Source organism: Papio anubis, chromosome 6, assembly GCF_008728515.1.
Source record: "Papio anubis isolate 15944 chromosome 6, Panubis1.0, whole genome shotgun sequence".
Lineage (NCBI taxonomy): Eukaryota > Metazoa > Chordata > Mammalia > Primates > Cercopithecidae > Papio > Papio anubis.
Genome location: NC_044981.1, coordinates 52,129,655 through 52,152,950, shown reverse-complemented (window position 1 = coordinate 52,152,950; position 23,296 = coordinate 52,129,655). Strand labels below are relative to the sequence as shown.

Genomic DNA, 23,296 nt, shown 5'->3' with positions numbered 1-23,296 from the left:
AAAAGAGTCATTATAGGGAAAGGGTGAGCAAAGAGCCATGGGGCACCAAGAAGGGAAAGGGGACTTCCAGCCGAGGAAGGTCAGGGAAGGTTCCAGGTCTGTGGTAAAACAGAAAGATAATTCCTTTCCCTTTCCTGGTGCATGGTCAAGCCCTGAGCAAATTTATTTGGCAGATTTGGCCTTTGGCACCTTCCTTCTTTGTGTACACCTCTCCTGCCTTCATCCTTTGTTTCCTCACCTGGCTGTAAGCCTGCCTACATTTCCTGACTTGGAGCAGCAGGCAGGGGTGCCATGTTTTCCCAATCCAACTCCCTTGCCTTTGGAGGTGCTATGATTTGTTAGAAAGCAAACTGATTATTCAAACCCAAATAAGTTCAAGTGACTGCTGGACCTTTACCTTCCTAATATTTTATACCTCTGCCTAATTGAAGCTTGTTTCACGAAGACAAATCTCTAATCAAATCATCCTCCATGAGAATAAACTCATTAAAATGGCTCCAACCAACTTTCCTGGCTTTTAGGGTCTTTACATTTAAATCCATAGACTCTCTGAAAGCTGTGAGAGTTTCCGTAACAGCTTTCCTGGAGGAGCTCTGGCCAGCTAAGAGTCAAGGTTACCTTATAGGTATTAGATGTTTACAACTCAGGGACTGTTGGTCAGAAATCACAGTCACTGGAGTTTCCATACTGTCCCCTCTATATTTTTCCATCATAAAATCTCCTCTGTAGCCCCCTTCCTTTCTCAGCATTTTCCTGTTTGTCTTATCACATGTTCTACATATTAAATACAGCATCCACGTATCAAGTTTTTGGTTAAGGAGAGGCCTAGAGTATAGCAAAGGTTTTGATTTCCTGTTTGGAAGATCATATTATTCATGCAAAGAACATGTGAAAACAAACTCCTTGTTTAATCAGATAAAAGGGGTGAGGCATATAAAGAATTGTGACACAATTTTCCTTCAGTTAGTCATTTCTCCTACTTTCCTGGCTCATCTGAGTATTTCTCTACATGGGTCCAATACGAAATATCTCCTCCTTTAATGTTCTTTTCACCTGATAGTTTAAGAAGTCAGTTAGTAAGGAGTGACAAGGTAAGCCGCACACATCTTAGAGGGCACTTTGAGTTTAATTTAACAGGGCCTTCTAGTAAGGCTACATCCAGTTCCTAAATACCCTGCTTCCCTGTCTTTCGATGGTGGTGGCAGATTTAGGAATGAGCAGAGGCAGTGTGCTATTGTGGAAAAACACTGATCGGCACTGGGGCAACTGGCTGAACCACTTACTAGCTGTGTGCCATGACCAAGTTACTGTATCTTGTGCAGCCTCCATGTCCGTACATTTAAAAAGTCAGTGACAAACCCTACCTTGTGAAATAAACAATCAATTAGATCATTTGACTCATAAAATATTTGAATACCTGTGTGATAGATACTGTGTTAAGCACTGAGGATATAGATTTGAACAAGATAAAGTCTTGCCCTCAAGTAACGCAGAATCTCGTAGGTGATTCAAATCTCATCGATGAGTCAACTATATAAATTTACATAGTAAGTCTAATTATAAAAATATATTCAACAGTCATTCTCAAGATGTGAGATTATATCAGCATACATAGGGAGCTTTTTAAATTATACACAAAACTACACCTAGGATCAGGGCACAAGACTCTCAATAATTCCCACTTTTTAAAAACTGCCACTACACATATTTAGCAATGGAAGGCATGTGGTTTCAGTCAACTGTCTCCCATTTTCAGAGATGGAAACTCCCACATAACCTTTTCCTACCCCAACCCCCTAGAACCTCTACTCCATATAGCATCCTTGGACAATGTAAGTTACAACCTAAAATTCAACTTCTACTTGCTTGTTAATGACTCTGAAATCTGTATCTTCAGTCTTGATTGTTCTGCTGAGCTCCAAAACAACTGTCTACTGGTGAACAGTTATCTTCTGGATGATCCACAGGTCCCTCATTTGTGATAAAAGCAGCATTGAGCTCAGGGTCCTCCACCCTTCTGCTAGTAAAGTCATTCCTCCTGCATTTCCCATTGTAGTGGCAGAATATAGGATTTGTCCAAGCTCTCTTGAAATAATCTTCGATTCCTTCCCTCCTTTGCACCATTTCAATCACCCACCAAATCTTAAAAGTGCTATTTCTGAAATTATCTATGTAACATATATAATTTCTCTCTATATAAAAATAGATACACATATATAAATACATACATATATAAAATATGTATATGTATACATATCCCCAACTCTCTATTCTGGACTATTACAATGACCTTGTCTACTTTGAAATATGCTGTCTAAACTCGTATGTGTCATTCCCACAGGTAAATATCATGATGTCATTCCCACCTAAACTTCTTTCAATGGTTTCCCTTTCCTTTTCTTAACCCTAATATCTAGAATGGGGTCTTACTCATCTTGTTGCTTGATCAGTTCTGAGCTAGAGTGAAAAATTACTATATCCTAGGAAAAGAGGACATGTAGAATAAAGAATAAAGAATTCTTCTACATAAGGAATTGTAGAAGAAATCATCCCACAGCGCAGTAATTCACTGTCTGTTTTGGAAGGCACTGGAAGGGTCAAAGAGCATAAAAGATATTTAGTGACCACTAGTTGAATACCTATGATGTGCCATGCACCAAGCCAGTTGCTTAATTTGCAATGATTAAAATATATGGTTCCTACACGTGAACTGAGAAAATTATAACATAATGAGTTTTGAGTTATTATACATGCATAAAGCATTTCTAGAGCATGGAACTATGACAGCTTGAGTTATAACTTGAAGGTTGAGTAGGAACTTGACAGGCTATGGTAGGCTGCATGAGGAGATAAAGAATGCAGGAGTTACAGCAAGAGGGACCATGATGTTTGGGAAATGGCAAATACTTCATTGCCACAAGAGTATAGAGTGCTTAGTGGAGGATGACCAAAGGAGCATGAGTGAAGGGGCAGGCTGAAGCATTCATCATTCACTTACTCTCATGTTCATTAACAAATATTTATCAATATTTATCAATAATGAATGCTTTAGCATTCATTTTTTGCTTACTCACATGTTCATTAACAAATATTTCTCAAATATCCTTTCCAGAGTCTCCTATTAGTTCTGTCAGCCCCACGGAGCTATGCCTGGGTCATGGCTTAAGTTGAGACCTTGAACGTTGCCTATAAGTAGATAAAGATTCTAAGTGAAGTCACCACTTGTCTATTGCTTCCCCCTCCCCTGACCTCCACTTCCAGTTCTCCTAACATGCCTTTATACCCTTAAACATTCCTCTGCAGTATTCTAGCCACAGATGAGAAATATCATCCTTTAAATGAACTAGAAGGAAGGGAAAAAATACATTTAAAGAGCGAAAAAAAAAAAAAAAAAAGGCCTCGACAGTTGCACAGAAGCCTCTTGCTACTATAAATATTTAGGATGGGAAGGCATATGGTTTAAGCCAACTCCCTGCCATGCTCAATGTGTAGTTTTCATGTTTTAAACTATCAATGTTCAATCATTACTCTTGTGCTGGCAATCCTTTCTTTTGTGTATGTGAGTTTCTCCCTATTAAATAAACCCTCTCTTTTGGAAGAATTCTTATGGCAATGACTATAATTACAACCCAAAGCTGAGCTGTAAACTGCAGTGATATGACAGCTTTTGTGATAGAAAGGGTGGAGAAACAATGAAAGCTTATAATTTTCTTTGAGATGTCTCAAAGTCTGACAGCGGCCCCGCCCGTATGATGTCAATCTGCAGTGACCTAAAGTTTCGGGAGAGATGAAGCCAGAGAGACATGCCAAGTCACCGCCACATTGACCACCAGTAAACAAGCAAGAAAAGATTCAGCACAATGCTGACTTCTCTGTGACTTCTTCAAATAGTCTAGAATGGCATTTCCCAGCATTTCCGAATACGAGGGCTCTTTTTAATGTCAAAACTTTTCGTTCCTCACCTGAGATGAGTTGTTCTTTTTACATCCATCATTTGAGGAAATACATGATGATAATAGGCAATTAATTTATTACTTTGAGATAAATTATTTCGCTTCATTAACAACAATAGCCTTTATAAATACCTGAAAAACAAATCATATGTGTTTTAAAATATTATTTATTCTGTCTACCAACAAAGCTTGGCCCCTTTGTATTTGATGACAATCGCAGCAGCTCAGAAATCTGTAATTTCCTATTCCTTCTCACCTGCTCCACCTAAGAGTCTCAGGCCTGGGACAGTGTGTTCCTTGTATTCATTTATTTGTTCACTTGTAAGGTATTAGGGGCCTACTATATTCTCAGCATCATGCTGGAGATCATAGATACAAAATCAAGTGACACCTGGTATCTGCTCTCATAGGACTTAAGTCCACTGGAGAAGACAGTATATAAATCTGTAACAGTACAATGAGCACAAAAAGCATAGGAGGAGGTAGTTAGCTTTACTGGGCGAGAGTAGTTAAAACGCATTTATCTGGGAGGTATATCGGTCAGCTATTGCCACAAAAATGCTGTGCAACAAACCACTCAAAGACATAGTAACTCAAAACAGTAATCCTCAGGCTCATGTCTGCAAATTAACGACCAAACTGCTGGGCTGTGCTTGGTTTCAGGATTTGGGCGCCAGGCTCTGAGCTCCAACTTTGAGCTGCAGATTGGGATCAGATCTGTTCAATATGACTCTCCTCCCCCATGGACCAGAATATGTGCTCGTTGTGGGGTCACTACAGAGGAAGAGAGACTACCTGTGCAAAAACAGTTCAGGTCTCTGCTCTTGTTACAGCCGTAAAAATTCCATTCGTCAAGGCAGGTAACATGGCCAAGCCCAAAGTAAAGGGCCAGGGGCATACCTACCATTCAGCCATGTGTGGGTGTGAATGCTGCTGGAGGGAAGTGAGGAATTAAGCAAAAAATTCAATTTACCACAAAAGAGAACCCCTGATCTACATCCTGAAAGATGATTACAAGTTTATGAGGTGGAACTAGACATCTGAAATAAGGATCAGGAGAAATAAAGAAATATTAATACACAGTATTTGGCCTAACAGAAATGTTTTGAGGGAAAGTAGTTGGGACTGTTGTACAAGGTGCACGCTCAGTGTCTGTCACGGAATGCACCAGGGCCATCAGTATATAGAGAAGAGCACAGTCTATGCATGCCACAGCTAAATAGATCTAGAGGAAATTTAATGAAAGACCTCATCTTGCTGACTGTAGGCCCATATTGATCATGCAGAAGCCATTTGAACCCAGTGTCTCTAGGGTGATAACAAGTACATTAAAGAAAAAATGGAACTCACATTCAATGCTGTCTTCAGGACTAATTAATTGCTCATGCTACTGTCTTCAAAGTATCAAGATTGTAGTTTGAATAAATTTTCTATTGTCACTGTAAACAAATCAGCACAAACTTAATGGTTTAAAAACAATACAAATGTATTACTTTATAGTTCTGGAAATGAGAATCCTGAAATAAGTCTCATGGGCTAAAAATGAAGCTGTTTGCATGTCTGCTTTTTTTTCTGGAAACTCTAGGAGATAATCTGTTTCCTTGCCCTTTCCAGAGTCTAGAGTACAACTGCATTCCTTGGCTTGTGGCTCCTTCCTGCATCTTCAAAGGCAGCAGTGTAGCATCTTCAGATCTTTGAATCTGAACACTGCCTCGCTCTTCCACACATAAAGGACCCTTATGATTACATTGGGCCTACCCAGATAATCCAGGATGATCTCATTTTAATAACAGCTGGTTAGCAACCTTAATTCCTCCTTGACATATAACATGACATATTCACAGATTCTGGGGATTAGGATGTACGCATCTTTGAGAGGCCATTATTCTGGTTTTGGTTCTGCCCATTATTCTGGTTTTTCCCCTACTTGCTTCATGGGTGAAAAAAATAACAATGCCTCATATTAGTATACACCTTATTACAAGCCAAACACTTTCTTTGTTTTTTTTTTTTTTTTAATGCTCTCACTTTTGTAAGCAGAGAATAATTTTATGGACAAATGGAGCCCTAGACATGTTAAATGGCAACACAGTATAGTGTAGTAGTTACCTGCTGCTTTTTCAATTGCCTTGGAATATTCCACATGTGCCTAGGTTGGTCTTTACCACATTCTACTGCAATTACAGTAGCTTCCTCTTTTCCGGGAATACCTTCTGGGACTCCCAGTGGATGCCTGAAACAAGGACAGTACTAAACTCTACATACACTATGTTTTTTCCTATACGTACATACCTAGGACAAAGGGTAATTTATAAATTAGGCACAGTAAGAGATTGACAATAATAACTAATAATAGAACAAGTATACCAATATACTGTAATAAAAGTTATGTGTGGGTGCAGTGGCTCACACCTGTAATCCCAGCACTTTGGGAAGCTGAGGCGGGTGGATCACCTGAGGTCAGGAGTTCAAGACCACCTGATCAACATGGCAAAACCCCAACTCTACTAAAAAAATACAAAAATTAGCCAGGCATGGCGGCGGGCACCTATAATCCCAGCTACTCAGGAGGCAGAGGCTGGAGAATTGCTTGAACCTGGGAAGCAGAATTTACAGTAAGCCAAGATCATGCTACCACACTCCAGCCTAGGTAACAGAGTGAGACTCTGTCTTAAAATATATATATATATATGTAAACACTCTCTTTCTCTCTTTCAAAATATGATATTGTACTATAATCACTTAATTTCAGACAACAGTTGACCATGGATGACTGAAACCTTGGAAAGTGAAACCTTGGATGGCTGGGGAGAGTGGGAGTTACTAATATATTTGTTACGTGTCTATATCACCACTTCAAGGCAGACATAGAGTCATTTTATGCTCCGTGTCTTAGTAGTTAAAAAAGGTGAAAGAAGTAACATTCCTTAGCCATTCATTATGTTCAACATGTGCACAAACTCTGTATGTGATTTGGAATTTATTCTTCCCCATACTTACAGGTAAGTAAACCTGGGTCCTAGATCACAGAGTGCACAGCTGGAACTCACAGCAAGACCTGCTTGACTTCAAAGTCAGTGGTCTTTCCCCTGCTTCCCATGTGACATGTGATCCCTCAGCTTACTCTTGAAGAGGCAATGTGAGCTACTGCATTTGAATGTCTGAAATCAAGCCTTGTAGAAACAACTAGCAGTAACCAAACACCATTATTTTTGTTTGTTCATTTGTTTCCAAATGACTTGTGACTTTTCTAATGGAGAAAACATTCAAACCGAATCTTAATTCCACCAACAATGAGTGTGTGCCTTGGACAATTCACAGCCTGGTGAGCTAGTTTATTTTAGAGTGAGCACGTTGTAGTAGGTGACCTGTAAGTTCTCCTCTGTAATTTGAGATGTTTTGGTGTTCACACGGGTTAGTACATGAAGAGCTGAGACTGGAATACAGGTTTTCTGTGTTTACCTGGGGACAGCTTTTCCATTATCCCTCCTGAGTCTGTGAGGTATTCCAGTTTTTAAGTCAGAACTTTGAAACCAGAAGTAAATGGTTAAGTTTATCTGTCTATGTCTATGTGTATTCTAGCCAAGTAAACCATGACACTTAAACAATTTCAATATTTCAAAGATGTAGTAAATTTCCTTGAACCATTTTTATTGTTTTTATAAATTAAAAATTATGAAATAATTCAAACAGTTTTAAAATAGGAAATAACATGACATGCATGTACCACAATACCCAGATTTAATAAATGTTTACATTATGCAATATCTTTTTTTTTTTTTTTGAGATGGAGTCTTGCTCTGTCACCCAGGTTGGAGTGCAGTGGCATAATCTTGGCTCACTGCAACCTCCGCCTCCCGGGTTCAAGCGATTCTCCTGCCTCAGCCTCCTGAGTAGCTGGGATTACAGGCATGCACCACCAGACCCAGCTATTTTTTGTATTTTTAGTAGAGACGGGGTTTCACCATGTTGGTCAGGTGGGTCTCGAACTCCTGACCTCATGATCTGCCTACCTCATCCTCCCAAAGTGCTGGGATTGCAGGCGTGAGCCACTGCACCTGGCCTTCAATTTTTTGATAGAAATAAGACATCACAGGTAAAATCAAAGTTTCCTAATCTTATATTTCTTCTCACACTTCCCAGAGGAAAATGGCTATTCTGAAGTTAGTTACTTCTATTCCTTAATTTTAATACGTTTATCCATATTCATAAGATATTTATGTAATATTGTGTTAAGTATTTTTGAAACTTATATAAATGGACTTATACAATAAAGACTATCAGCAGTTTTTTTCACTGAATGTTCTGGTTTCAAGACTTATCCATGTCAATATATGTAGGTCTAGTTTGTTCATTTTAATTATTGTGTTATGTTTTATTGTACGACCATAACATTTATTTTTTCCTTTGGTTGTGAATTAAACTTTTTTAAATATTTAAACGGTGCTGCAATGAACATTTTTCCTTATATCTATCTCCTTGTTCCTGTGAGCTTCTCAAACCATGACCTGAAGATCGTTACCAGTTCATAACTAATTAAGCATAGAAATTGACAATACTCATTTAGAAACTTTAATAGCAATCCAACTGAGTACTTTGGTGTCTATTGAATCCAATAATACAGAATATTGAGTTTTGTATTTTGTATGTCTGTTTTAAAATTTTATTTTTTTGAGATAGAGTCTCACTCTGTCACCTAAGCCAGAGTGCAGTGGCGCAATCACAGCTCACTGTAGCCTTAAAATTCCCAGGCTCAGGTGATCGATCCTCTCACCTCAGCTCCAGAGTAGCTAGGACTACAGGCACACACCACCACACCTGGCTAATTTTTTTTACTTGTTATAGACACGGGGCTTTGCCGTCTTGCCCAGACTGGTCTCGAACTCCTGGGCTCAAGTGGTCCGTCCACCTCAGCCTCCCAACATGCTGAGACTATAGGCATGAGTCACTGTTCCCAGCCCAAATTTTATTTATTCATTTTCATTGTATTTTACAAAGACATTGATCCTCAGCAAGTTGGAAATATTTTTAGAAAACTTGGCTTTTTATTACAGATAGTTTCAGACTTTCTGCATGGTTTCTACCTGCAAGTTGAATTTCGGCTTGATGAATAAGTGCATCTTCAGCTCTAAAAGATATAAACAAATTGCACTCCAGAATGGTCAAACCAATTTTCAATCTCTTCTGCAGTGTGTGAGTTTCCTTTTCCAACAGTTGCATTATCAGACCTTTAAATCTTTCTCAATATGATAGCTGTGAAATAACATTTTATTTTAATGAGCAATTATCTGATTAAATAGTGAGGTTGAATGTTTATTTATATACTAATTACATTCCCAGTTACCTGACTTTAACAAGGCAGGTTTTCCAGTTTGCAAGTATGGAGAAAACATGTCTTTAAAAATCTAGCTATAGCAGGTAAAGTATCATAACAGGTAAAACTGGTTTTTAAGAAGAAAAGCCTAGGAACAGCTAGCTTTGACTTGATGAAGGACAGGAAAAACCAGTTGTAGCAAATGAGTGCATGGACAGATACTTTAGAGTATACATGTCTTTTCCGGTATTTCAGTTTTGGGACAATCCTTCCATCACCATTATGACATTTCAGTGGAGCAATTTTCATTAAGAATTTTGTACTTGTTTTCCAGTTTTGATCATCGATGATTTTCTGGTGCTAATGAGATCAAGGACAGAGAGGGTGAGTGCCTCCATGAGCTTCATTATTTTCCATGATCTGACCTCTCATTCTCTCAGCCTTTGGAGTTGGATGAAGGAAGAACTCTGAAAAAAAGTTGGGAGGGTATAGGTCCAGGCACCCCCTTGCAATTCACCCCGCCTCAGCCTGAAAGTTTTGTGTTTTTTCGTTTTGTTTTGTTCTGTTTTTGAGACAGAGTCTGGCTCTGTCGCCCAGGCTGGAGTGCAGAGGCATGATCTCAGCTCACTGCAGCCTCTGCCTCCCGGATTCAAGCGATTCTCCTGCCTCAGCCTCCTGAGCAGCTGGGACTACAGGCGCCTGCCACCACGCCGGGCTAATTTTTTTTTTTTTTTTTTTTTTTTTTTTTGTATTTTTAGAAGAGACGGGGTTTCACCGTGTTAGCCAGGACAGTCTCAATCTCCTGACCTCGTGATCCGCCTGCTTCCGCCTCCCAAAGTGCTGGGATTACAGGCTTGAGCCACTGCACCTGGCCGCCTGAGAGATTTTTTAAAATGCCAACCAGAACTTACACTTCCATGCTTAAAACCTATCAATATCTTCTGAAAGCATAATAAAATTGGAAATACTTGGTGTGGGGCTTTCCTCCCTCTTCCACCTGATCTCACCCTCCTTCTTCCTAGCCCATATGAAATTGCTTGGAGAGTCCCAGTTTATGTCAAACTGTTTCGCACTTTCATTCCTTGGCTCAAGATGCTTCCTCTTCCCGGGATTGCTTCTTGCCCCTCCCTGGTTGCATGATACACCTCTCCTCCTCGTTCATAACTCAGCTATCAGGCCTTTCCCAGGAACAACTGATTACTCCCCTTTGTATGCTCTGCTAAATTAAAAGTTCAAAACATGTACCCCTTTGTAAAGTGGACTTTCATTCAAGGTGCACAGTTCCGTAAATTATTACCAAAAGAACTACTGGTATAACTTTCACCCTGGTCAAAACATAACATCATCACTCCCTTATAAAAGAAGTTTTACCTTTTTTTTTTTTTTTTTTTTTTGAGACGGAGTCTGGCTCTGTCGCCCAGGCTGGAGTTCAGTGGCCAGCTCACTGCAAGCTCCGCCTCCCGGGTTCACGCCATTCTCCTGCCTCAGCCTCCCGAGTAGCTGGGACTACAGGCGCCCGCCACCTCACCGGCTAGTTTTTTGTATTTTTTAGTAGAGACGGGGTTTCACCGTGTTAGCCAGGATGGTCTCGATCTCCTGACCTCGTGATCCGCCCGTCTCGGCCTCCCAAAGTGTTGGGATTACAGGCTTGAGCCACCGCGCCCAGCCTACCTTTTTTTATAGTACTTTATATAAATGAAATTATATCGTATGTGCTTTCTGTGTCTGGTTTCTTTTGCTTAATGTTATATGTGTGAGATTTACTCGTGTTGTATACAGCAGTTCATGCATTTTCATTGCTGTATGGTATCTGATTTATGGCTCTACATCACGTGTTGGTGTGTTTTTTAAGATTGTGGATGGACATTAGGGTTATTTTCATTTGGGGGCATTACAAATACTGCTGTTTTGAACATTTATACACAAGTCTTCTAGTGCATATGTGTGTATGCATTTCTGTTGCACATATACCTAAAAGTGGAATTGCTGAGTCATAAGGTATATTATATTCAAATTTAGTAGATACTGACAGTTTCCCAAAGTGGTGACTGTTTCAGTTTATACTCCCCCCAGCAATTTTGCTTGTAGTTGGCTTTTTAACTTTAGCTATCTTTTTGAGTATGCAGTGGTATCACATTGTTGCTTCAATGTGAGTTTTCTCTGATGACTAATTGAGAATTCTTTTATATAATATATATTTACTGACCGTTTAGATATTCTGTTTTCTGAAGTGCCTGTTCATATCTTTCCCCCTTTTTTCTATTAAATTATCTGATTCTTACTGATTCTTCAGGCGTTCTTTATAACTTATTTTATTTTATTTTATTTTATTTTTGAGATGGGATCTTGCTCTGTAGCCCAGGCTGGAATACGGTGGCACGATCTCGGCTCACTACAACCTCTGCCTCCTGGGTTCAAGAAATTCTCTCACCTCAGCCTCCCAAGTAGCTGGGATTACAGGAGCATGCCACCATACCTGGCCAAGTTTTGTATTTTTAGTAGAGGCGGGGTTTCACCATGTTGGCCAGGCTGGTCTCAAAACTCCCGACCTCAGGTGATCCACCCGCCTCGGCCTCCCGAAGTGCTGAGATTACAGACATGAGCCACCATGCTTGGCCTATTAGTTTTAATGTAGTCCAATTTTTCAATATTTTCCAGAAAGCCCACAGAATCATAAAACATATATTGTTATTTTAAGTCACTTAGTTTGGGGAGTTTGTTGCGGAGTAATAAATGAGTGAAGCAGAAAAGTACAGAGGGGCTTTTATCTAAGAGAGCTGATTTATCATTTGATATCTCAGAAAACCACAACATTTCCAAAAGAACTGTATCAGCTAGAGCTGAAAGAGACTGAGACAGTTCAAAATGAAAGAAGCTTCTGGGTCCTCAAACTTCTGTGAGGAGCAAGCAGGTTAAGAACGTTTCTCAGTTGCAAGCACGGGTCGTTTCTAATGAAAAAGGCAGGATGTCACCGAGGGCGGAGGCAAGAGCCCCTGCTTTCTTAAGCAGGTTAAGAAAGTTTCTCAGTTGCAAGCGTGGGTCGTTTCTAATGAAAAAGGCAGGATATCATGGAGGGCGGAGTCAAGAGCCACGGAGAATCACTCCCAAGTAGCAGGGCTGGCAAAATGTGCCCAGACGATGTTGGAATTGCTGTGGATGGGTGCTTGCTCTGTGCCTCCTATTCATGCCCCCCTTTTAAATGCAAGTGTCTATTTGTTTATTCTAGCCCTATCTTATGAATATATGTTGTGTATTTATGGGAGTGTACATGTGTGTTGGTGGTGAGGTTTGAGAGAGCTAGTCTTTTAAATTCACAATCTGTACAATTCAGTATCTGCACCCAAGGACCCACACCCAAGGAGTAGTACCAGGGGAATACATTCGGAGAGCCTTATCTGGATTTGCCAACATGATTTAGATGATCAGATACTGGACTTTGAGCTGGTGCCATAATGGGATGAGGCTTTGGGAGTCTAAAGGGAGATAAGTGTAAGTGTATTTCACCGGTGAAGAATGTAAACCATAAAAGGCCAGAACATGAACTCTGTAGCTAAGCTCCAAAGATGGCTCTCAGTGAACCACACCTCATGGAATTCATGTCCTTGCATAGTCCCCTCCAGCACTGAATCTGGGTTAACTTTGTGACTTTCTCTAACTATCAGAATGTGACAGAAGTAACAATATGATACATCCCTCCATTTAGTTAGATTCTCTTTAATTTCTCCCAATAATGTTTTGTAGTTTTCTGTGTAGAGGTCTTGCACATTTTTTAGATTGATTCTTTGACATGTGACTTTTCTATGCTGTTGATAAATGATATTTTGTTAAAATTTTTGTTTTCTAATTGCTTGTTACTAGCATATAAAAACTTAATTACATATGGAAACTAAGTACAGGACTGTTTATTGACTATGTATTCAGTGGCCTTGGTTTATTCCTCTTTTAATTGTAATAGTTTTTCTGTAGGTCTTTTGGATCTATGTGTATAATTGTATGTGAATAATGACAGATTCATTTCTTACTTTCCAGTTCTCCAACAAGGTTTCTTCTTTTCTTTTTCTTACTTTGCTGCACTAGCTAGAACCTACAAAACAATGTGGAAAAGAAGCAACCATCTTTACCTTGTTCCTGATTTTAGAGGAAAAACTCTTAAGTACGATGTTTTTAATGAGGTTTATCTAGATATCTTTGTGAAGGCAAGAGTTTTTTTTTAAATAAATGAATCCTGGGTTTTATAAAAAATTTTTACTGCATCTATTAAGATGGTCATATGATTTTCAAATTCTATTACTGCAGTAAATTACATTGATTATTTAATTTAAAAACAATCTTACATATCTGAAATAGACCCACTTTGGTCATGATGTATTATTCTTTTCGTGTAACACTGGGTTTGATTCTTTTATTTATTTATTTATTTATTTTGGAATTTTTGCTTATATGTTCACAAATGACAGTGGCTTGTTATTTTTTCTTGTATGTTCTTGTCAGGTTTGAGAATCAAGGATATGTTGGTCTTACAAAATTATTTGGGAAGTACTTCCTTTTCAATTTTCTGGAAAAGTTTTTGTAAATTTGATGTGATTACTTCTTTAAATATTTGGTAAACTTCACTAGGGAAGCATCTAGGATGGGAAAATTTTTAGTTATGGACTCAATTTCTTTCATAGATACAGAACTATTCAAATCCTTCTATTTCTGACACTCTCATTTTGGTACATTGAGATTCTCTATGAATTTGTCTATTTTATCTAAATTTTCAAAATTATTGACATAAAAGTCACATAGACTTCTTAGGATTTTTTCAAACGAGCTTTCATTCTTGAAATTATTTATTTGCACATTCTCACTCTCTCTTCTTGATCAGACTGGTCCGATGTTTGTCAATTTAAGGCTTAAAAAAAAAAAGATACAATGTTTGGATTTGTTAAACCTCATTATACGTTTATTTGTATTTTTTCCATTGATTTCTAGTTTGTTGTTTATAATTTACCTAACCTACTTTCTTTGAGTTAAAATTTGCTTTTCTTTTTCAAACTTCTTGAAATGGATACTTAGATGATTCATTTCCATTTTTTTCTACTTCCCTAATAGCTTTATTTAAGCCTATAAATTTCCCTTGAATCACTGACTCAAATTCAGCCCACACATTTTGATATGTTACATTTTTAATATATGAAATTTAAAATGTCTTCTGATTCCTATTGTGATTTTGATTTGACCTATTGAATCATTTAGTAGTGCATTATTAATTTCTAAAAATGTGAGGTTTTAGTATGGCATTTTTATTATTTATTGCTGGTTTCATTACATGTGGTCAGAAAACATATTCCATATTATTTCAGTTTCTTGATATTTGTTAAGGCTTCCTTCATGGTCAAGCATATGGTCAAATTTTTTAATAAAATTCTATAGAACATGTACTTGAAAAAAAATTCTAGTCTGCTCTTGTTGGGTGTTAGTTTTCAACACGTATGTATCAATTAGATCAAGTTTGTTAAGCATGTTCTTCAAACCCTTATGTTTTTAACTATTTTTTGGTCTGTTCATTCTATTTATATTCTTTACTGAAAAAGGAGCACCAAAATCTCCCCTTATGATTATGGATTTGTCTATTTCTCCTTTTAGTTCTGAAAATATTGTTTTATGTACTTCAAGGCTTTGTTACTAGATGATAGCTGCGCCCAGTTTTTGTTACATATAATACTGAAAAACTAGAGTGATAGGCTTCCAAAGAACCACTGCTATTGTCTGAATGTCTGTGTCCTCCCAAAATTTATATGTTTTCATCCTAACCCCCAAGGTAATAGCATTAGGATGTAGGGCCTTTGGAAAGTGACTGAAGGCGCTGCCATTTGAATGGGATTAATGCCTTTATAAAAGAGATAAGACAGCCACTCCACTAGGCAAGCCTGAGTGTAGAGTCATCAAAGACAGCTTGGAGAAATAGATTGCTGGCCTTGAGTACCCACATAGCTCATTTTTGCCCTGTGGGAGCTAAAAAATATCTCCTAGATGCTGCTGGCCTCCCTGTGGTTTGGTACATGCTTAGTACACTCTGGCCTTAAGGCCTCTGCATTTTCCATTCTTTCTTCCTAGTATACTCTTCTAGGTAACCTTGAGGCTTGCATCAGGGATAGATATGAAGCACATGAAATAATACCTAGCATATATGGTTACCGAAAAAGGAGGGAAGGAATGTTATGAGTTCAAGTGAAAGAAGAGCTCCACGGAGACCGGTTAGGATGCACCTAAAGAAAAACGGATTTGTGTGGGGGATGGAGAAGAACATGTTATCATCAAGTAAACAAAGGCATGGAGCTGGGAAGGTGAGGGTTTCTCTAGACACCTCACAATGAGTCCAGAGTTCAAGTAGAAAAATGGTAGGTGGTAGGCAATTAGGTAAGAAAAATAAGTTGAATCCCAAAATAAAGGGCCATGAGGAGTAGGCAAAGGGTTTTGGACTTTGCATCCTGCCTCCTCCTCCTAGACTCGTAACTTACTTCCTCAGTAGAATATGAGATACATGCCCACCATGATGCTCTGCACGTAATCCGCAAGCAACATTCCATTTATCGGTGACTAAACACTCAGGCCCTGGGGTGAAACTGCCTGGGTTCGAATCCTGCCCCATTCCATCCTGACTGCATGGCCTTGGGTAAGATAGTTAACATCTGTACACCTCTGTTTCCTTATCTGTTAAAAAAAAGGGGGGGCTAATCAAGGTAGCAGGTTCACTGGGTAATTGTAAAGGTTTGATGGATGTTACATATAAAGCACTTGACATACAACCTGTCAAAAAATTTTATACAATCAAGTAGCAATGTGGCAATGGCCAGGATTTTGAAGGATAGGAATAACTGGGATGGTTAGAAATCACATGTGTGTGATTCTATAAACAGTTTATTTTCCTGATTGATGTGTTTTGTAGGCAGCTAGAATGGGCCAAGTATTATCATCAAGAACTGAAGAGACTGAACTAGAGCAAGTAAAACAACATCCGAAATACAGTGTAGATATATCAGAATGCTTTTCAGTTCTGCATTTGTGTTCTAACTTGCCCTTTAAACATATGTTGAAAAGAATTTGACAGACGGGCAGAGGCAACACCATTACTGAGAAAAGTCACTTGACAAATCCTAGTATTTCAAAGAGCCACTCCATTTGTGGCAGTAAGATTAAATTAAGACAGTGCCCTGGGAAAACACAACTATGCCAGGACTCTCCTCCTACTGAATGCTTCTCATGTCTAAGCTTTATGTTTTCAACACTTATTTCCAGGTCTATTTTCAGTTGCTATACAAAGGATTAATGAAAATAATTCCATCTAATGTGGTTAATGTCTCAGAAATCTATCTCATCCTAGAATTCATAAGACTCTGGCTTCCTGTAGAGAGGCCTTCAAAACAATAAGGTAAAGAAAATGAAATCATATCTAAGTATAAAAATTGAAATGTTGATTTTGATTTTGTATTCGATAACGAATTTTGGTCAATGCATGTTTATTTTAAAAGAAAGCATGCACAACAGCTTTTCTACTAATAATGGTAGGAAATTACATAGCTATTCAAAATACCCAATTCATACAAATTGAGATGCAAATGTTGGTGTTACTCGCTTAGAACAGAGATGAATATTTAACTCTTAACGTGCACATTTTATCCTTAATCTATTCTATGTAATATTTTATGTTGCTTCGCCATTGTCATAAAAGGAAACTGATTTCCTTTTCTGGTAAAGAAGGAAAATAATACTATTAACCTCCCATGATTATTATGAAAATAAAGTGAAATCAAGTGAACAATAGTTTCCAAACTATTGATAGGATGCAGTTACTCATCAGTAATATTAGAAAGAAGACAATAAAATTTGTTTTCTTCTTTTCAGGCTCATATAAATACATATATGTATACATACATGTATATATACTTGTCAACTGGAGCAGGGCTGTATAGATAGCTCTCTATATAACAAAAAGATATGAAAATTTGACAATTTAGTATAGAGATTTTTCTAATAAAAAGCACTTTTTAAATATCAAGCACTTTCTTTGTTTTCTAAAACCATACAGCAAGTTTTTATTTATTATGCCAGAACATAATTAGTAGTTATTCGAGTGAGCACAGACAGAATTACATAAAAACAACAGGTGCAAGAACTCCTAGATAATCTCATTAATTGCAGAGGCTCTATGGATTTGGAGCAAGAGGTCCAAAATACCCCAGAAGCAGGTGTTCTAGGTCTTCTTATGGCTCATGTGGGCACTTGGAGGTATTTGATGCGGTAGATAACAACTTGCTTAAAGACAAGGCTGAATAGGACAGCTGTCAAGGGCATTAGTGGTATGTGAGGGGTGCAGGACTGGAGAATAGAGAAGGTATAATCAGAGCCCCGCCAGGGCCAACTCTGACTAAGTTGGTTTCTGTGTTCTCGGAACCCTCTGTCTGCTCTGGTTTCTCACTGGAGTTTCCTGTGCTGTCCGCCCACCAACTGAATCACATTGCCTTTCTGTCTAGGTGCTGCTTCCTCCTCTTCTCATGGCTAACTCTTTCTCATGGTTTAGGGTTTAGCTCAACTGTTACTTCTTCATGGAGGCTGATACCTCCCAGTCTTCATCTGATAAGTGTGGAGCTTTTATCACCATCTATAACTATGCTACTTAATCATCTGTTTATTATTAACCGTGTGCTGCAGAAGGTGATCTTGATGAGAAGAAACTGCATACCCAGCAATTTCTGGGTCATAGGCATGCATCAGGTAACTGATGAATGAATGAATGAACAAATACATTAATCTCCAAGATTCCTTCAGTTTGCGATATTCTGCTTGACTATTCCCTCAAAAGGCTTTATGTTTCTCCTGTATTCTCTCAAGCACCCTATTATAACTTTTTGAGTTAGTAGCGTGTTCACCAAGGCTAATCCTCTTTAGCATGTTAGCCAGCTACGACGGCCACCTTTTCACATAACAAGATGATTTCACCAAGTTAAAAACTTCTTTGGGATCTATTAGTAAAAGTATATGTAAGAGTTTGCATTTCTAACAATATAGAAAAGTGTAGAGCCTCCCATTATAAAACATCTAGAAATGCTGGGGGGGAGGGGAACATACTTTAAAAGCATAGCTGACTTTATAAGATAGTACAAGAAATGTTCAGGAGCTAAAATTGAAAAAGGTCACTGAAAACCAGAGCAGCACAGAGACAGGAAGCCTGTGGTTGTCCTGGGAGGGAAGTGGGAGACAGGAAGGGGGCGCCATCGCACTAGCTCAGAGCAAATGCTTGCGTGGAGATGGCAGATGAGGTCCTGGCTCCACGCATATATAAGGCTGGGAGTTGGAACTGAGATGCCAGTAGGGGGACTCTTGAAGGACTCTATTTTCAGTAATTGAGAGGTCCTTAAATAAAACCACCCACTGACAGGGAGATGACAAGGTATTTTGTTTATTTCAGTCTGGGTTCTGAGTGAGGAAAAAGAAAGTCTGCCCTGAGAGTTCTTGATCAAGACCTGCCCCCACATGGATTCAGGGCTTGTCTTTTATAGCTCAAGTACTGTCAATCAAGCAATTCATGTAAAAATGGAGCCTGGTTTTCTACCCATGGGGCATTCGACAGAGGCAGTTGTAAAACTTTGCTGCAGGATCACACCTTCGATCCAGGCCTCACAGGATCCTCACAGATAAAGGCTCAGTGTTGATAAATTCGCAATCTATATTTATGAAACACTCAAGCTACCAGGAGCGAGAAGCAACAGATACCACAAACAGCATGACTGGATACCTAGGAATTTCCGGTGAGTCAGACACAGGCAATAAAACAGGTATCTTTAGAATGATTAAAGACGTAAAACAATTAAAAAAAAAAAAAAAAGGAGAAAAATGCAACTGCAAAGTTGACGGAATAAACAAACACAGTGCTTAGAAATGAAAAGTACATTCATTGAAGCTGAAAACTTAATTGATGCATTAGAAAGAGCAAAGGAAACTGGAAGATAGCATTAGCTGGAATATGCATTCCAGCTAGTGGAAGCTGGAAGATAACATTAGCTGGAATAGCATTAGCTGGAATACGCAACTGGAGTAAGCATTAGCAAACTGGAAGATATCTCTGAGCATGAATTCCAAAGAGATTGAGACAAAAAAAAAACATGAAGAAAAAGGGAGAAATGTAGAGAATAAAATGAAAAGATATCCAATAGAAGTTCCAGAAAGAAAACATGGAAAAAATGGGGAAGAAGCAAAATTTGAAGATGCAATGACTAGAATTGTCTAAACTTTTTGAAACGTAAATGGTCAGATTCACAAAATTTAAGAAGTCCTGATCAAGAAAAATAAAAATAAGTTCATTCCTAATGTCAACAACAAAACAAAATGTAGTGAAACAACAAAATGTCAAAGACAAAGATCTTCATAAGCAAAAAGTCAGTTAACCAAAATGAACAATAATTACATTGATATAAGCAACACTATAAGTGTACTAATATCTTTGAGATGCATAGTTATCAAACTAAAGTTCTATGCCCAACTAAACCATCATTAAAATAATGATAATAATTTAGAGTGCACCCCTAAAGGACCCTACTAGTAGATGCAAATAAGGAAGAACAAGAGTGAACTCAGAAGGAAGGAGTGAGATGCAGAAAGGTATAGTAGGTAAGGAAATCAGTAAAATGTAAATAAATCTAAATAGATTTTGACTAAAGTTCTATGTCCAACTAAACCATCATTAAAATAATAATAATTGAGAGTGCACCCCTAAAGGACCCTACTAGTGGATGCAATTCAGGAAAAACAAAGTTGAACTCAGAAGGAAGGAGTGAAGCCGGGCATGGTGGCTCATGCCTGTAATCCCAGCACTTTAGGAGGCCAAGGCAGGCAGATCGCAAGGTCAGGAGTTCGAGATCAGATTGACCAATATGGTGAAACCCCATCTCTACTAAAGTAAATACAAAAATTAACAGGGCGTGGTGGTGTGTGTCTGTAGTACCAGCTACTCGGGAGGCTGAGGCAGAAAAATTGCTTGAACCCGGGAGGTGGAGGTTGCAGTGAGCCAAGATCATGCCACTGCACTCCAGCTTGGGCGACAGAGAGAGACTCTGTCTCAAAAAAAAAAAAAAGGAGTGAGATGCAGAAAGGTATTGCAAGCAAGGAAATTAGTAAAATGTAAATAAATCTAAATAGATCTTGATTATAAGGAGCAACATCATAATAGTGATTGATTTTGTGGTTATACAATAGGATGAAATTAAAACAAAATGGAGGAGATCATTGGCTTAGAGTGTTCTAAAGTCTTTCTATTCTTTGGTAGGTAGATAGATTTGTTAACTTTAGATTTTGAAAGTCACATGTGCATGATCAAGTTGTAAGTATCACCACTAATAGAAATGAACTATATAATTTTCAAACCAATAAAGTGCTCATAAAAAGCACTGTGTTCTAGTGCGTTTGACCAAGTATTTCACAGCACCAGAGCCAACGTTCTTCTACCTGTTTTATGAAAGATCCTTCCCATCCTCCAAGCAGACTTAGAGGTTTTCTCCTCTCTGCTCTTGAGTATCTTGGTCAACTCTTTAGAGCAAGTGTAATGGCCAATTTCTTGGGTCCATTTCCTGTTCCTCCTCATCATTGTGCCCCAGTGCCTGGCATATACCAGGCACTCTCATGTTTTAAGAAGGAATGGCTATGACTTGCTCAAGGTCACACAGCTCTCAAGTGGCAGATAAAAAACAGGGACCCAGATTTTTGCTCTTCCAGGTTTTTTCTTTTCTTTGAAACAATCTGAAAAAAAAATTGTATATTAAAAAAAAAAAGTTGTGTTTCATGAACACAGTAGCTGCTTGATTAAAGCAAAAAGAAATTGCTTGGAGATGAAAAGCAAATGAAGAGAAAGAAATTTCATACCAGTAACCGTTGTCAGTCTATTGTTAAAAAAAAAAAAAAAAAATCCACACTTTGCAGATTGTGCTAGTGATGGAGCCATGTCCCAGAACAGGCTTTTGGAATGGTTGCCTTTTCCAGGGAAAACTTGACCACATTCACCTCAAGGTAGTCTCTACTGGGGCATGATCCTAGGGAACTGAGAAGGCCTTCACTCACCAGCTTATCACTGCTAGGAACTAAAACCTTCGAATATCCCTTGTTGCAATACAATATGCCTTAGGAACCTACTGGTGATCTGCTAAAGGGGTGGAAGGTGGAAGGGCTGAGAACTTCCTCGTGGAAGATTCTGCATTGAAATAGCAAGGAAGGAAAAGTAATTGAAGGGAGAGTAGAGAAGCAAAATGGTGAAGATAGCAAATGCTTGGAGCTGGTTTTTTTCAGATTTTCAGCCTCAGTAACCCATATTTTAAAAGGTGAAACCACATTTGAACTTCCCTTATCTCACAGATTGAAGACTCAGGAGGAAGTAGATCTTTTGAGATTCTTTGACTAGCACCAGATGACTGCATTAGAGTCTCTGAAATGCAAAACTATGTGATCCATGTGATATTTTCTCCAATCCTTTCTTATGAGTTGTAGAGCCAAGAGAAGCAGATGGAGAAGGAAAATTATCCCGAAGTAAGCTTTCCTTCAAGAGTAGAAAGGTAACAGATGCCAGTAAGGGGAGGAAGGAATGAGGGCAGGCAGCTCTGGACAGGTGGGAAAGGTAGGAGCTGAGGGTGGGTTTAGTTTGGGTTCATGTCTAAATTTACTAAGCATCCAGGCACGGTGACTCACATCTGTAATCCCAGCACTTTGGGAAGCCAAGGCAGGAGAATCACCCAGGAGTCCAAGACCAGCCTGGGCAACACAGCGAGGCCCCATCTCTATTTCTAAAAAATATGTATATTTTAAAAATTTTTAAATAATAAACTTACTGATGTCAGAACCATGTGATATCTAGGCATATGCCCTTGGCAAGAGGATTAAAATTCTTTTTCTGAGACAGAGTTTTGCTCTTGTCACCCAGGCTGGAGTGCAATGGCATGATCTCAGCTCATTGCAACCTCTGCCTCCCGGGTTCAAGTGATTCTCCTACCTCAGCCTCCCAAGTAGCTAGGATTACAGGTGCCCACCACCACGCCCAGCTAATGTTTTTGTATTTTTAGTAGAGACAGGGTTTCACCATATTAGCCAGGCTGGTCTCAAACTCCTGACCTCAGGCTATTGCCCACCTCGGCCTCCCAAAGTGCTGGGATTACAGGCATGAGCCACCCTTCATGGCCTAAAATTCTTAAATATAGCCTGTTTCATCCACTTAAACAATCCTTTCTCTCCTTTACCTGTCTCCCATATAAAGAAACACCAGAAAGAAAACATGCTCTGCAGAAAGAGAGAGAGAGAGAGAATGTGTTTATTGTGTTTTCAAGAGTGGACTAAGGAATTTTGGCAGCAGGAATATGTAACATTTCTGCTGCAGTGGAGTGACTAGGGTTAACTTTTTACTTCACTCTTCAACTTGGAGGTCAGGTGAGGTTCTCTGTTTTCATTCATCTCCTTTGACACTTTTCACAGGATCATGGAGCTTTACCAGAAAGGGACTTCACAACTGTCACAACATTTTAATCTCTCCAGGCCTGGTACAAGGTGGAAACCTACAGGTTCCCAAGGAGATAGTTTTCATCATTAGCACTTCAGCCAAAGCCTTAATGCTGCAAAAAGAAAGCATAATGTGGAGCAAGAGTTCCTGCTTCCGCCTATTCTGACTGTAGCACTCCAGGACTGTGATGAAGTCCATTGTGATCTAGCATTGAAAAAAAAAGAACATTCTCTCCTAAGCCTTGCTGCTATTCATAGGGGCTCAAAGTGCATGGTTTAATACTTGTAGCTATGAATACTTGCATTTTTCCAAAGGCCTTACTGTACACATTTATTGGGCAAAATCTCTATATGGGTTTGAGGTAAAAAGAATCCAGTAAATAGCTATGCATTTCATTAGTCTGGATGAGGGCATGGATTGCTATCACTGTTTGCCCAAGTGAACGGCTGTTGTAAAGAAGCCCCTTCCAAAATGTTACCTGTGGGACTGCTTTCATGTCTTCATTAACAACAG

At 38.8% G+C, this 23,296-nt stretch overlaps 1 protein-coding gene across 3 annotated transcripts in view; it reads left to right on the top strand.

Annotated features, from left to right (window-relative positions):
* The window catches only part of LOC108585468, a 63,795-nt gene extending 44,657 nt beyond the window's left edge, over window positions 1-19,138 (top strand). For all 3 annotated transcript variants that reach the window (XM_017957951.3, XM_017957949.3, XM_017957948.3), the window contains 2 exons: window positions 9,602-9,651; window positions 16,549-19,138. In XM_017957951.3, coding sequence (XP_017813440.2) covers window positions 9,602-9,651; window positions 16,549-16,680 — 182 coding nt within the window. In that variant the 3' untranslated portion in view covers window positions 16,681-19,138. The remainder of the gene's footprint in view (window positions 1-9,601; window positions 9,652-16,548) is intronic.
* The last annotated feature ends 4,158 nt before the right edge of the window (window positions 19,139-23,296 follow it).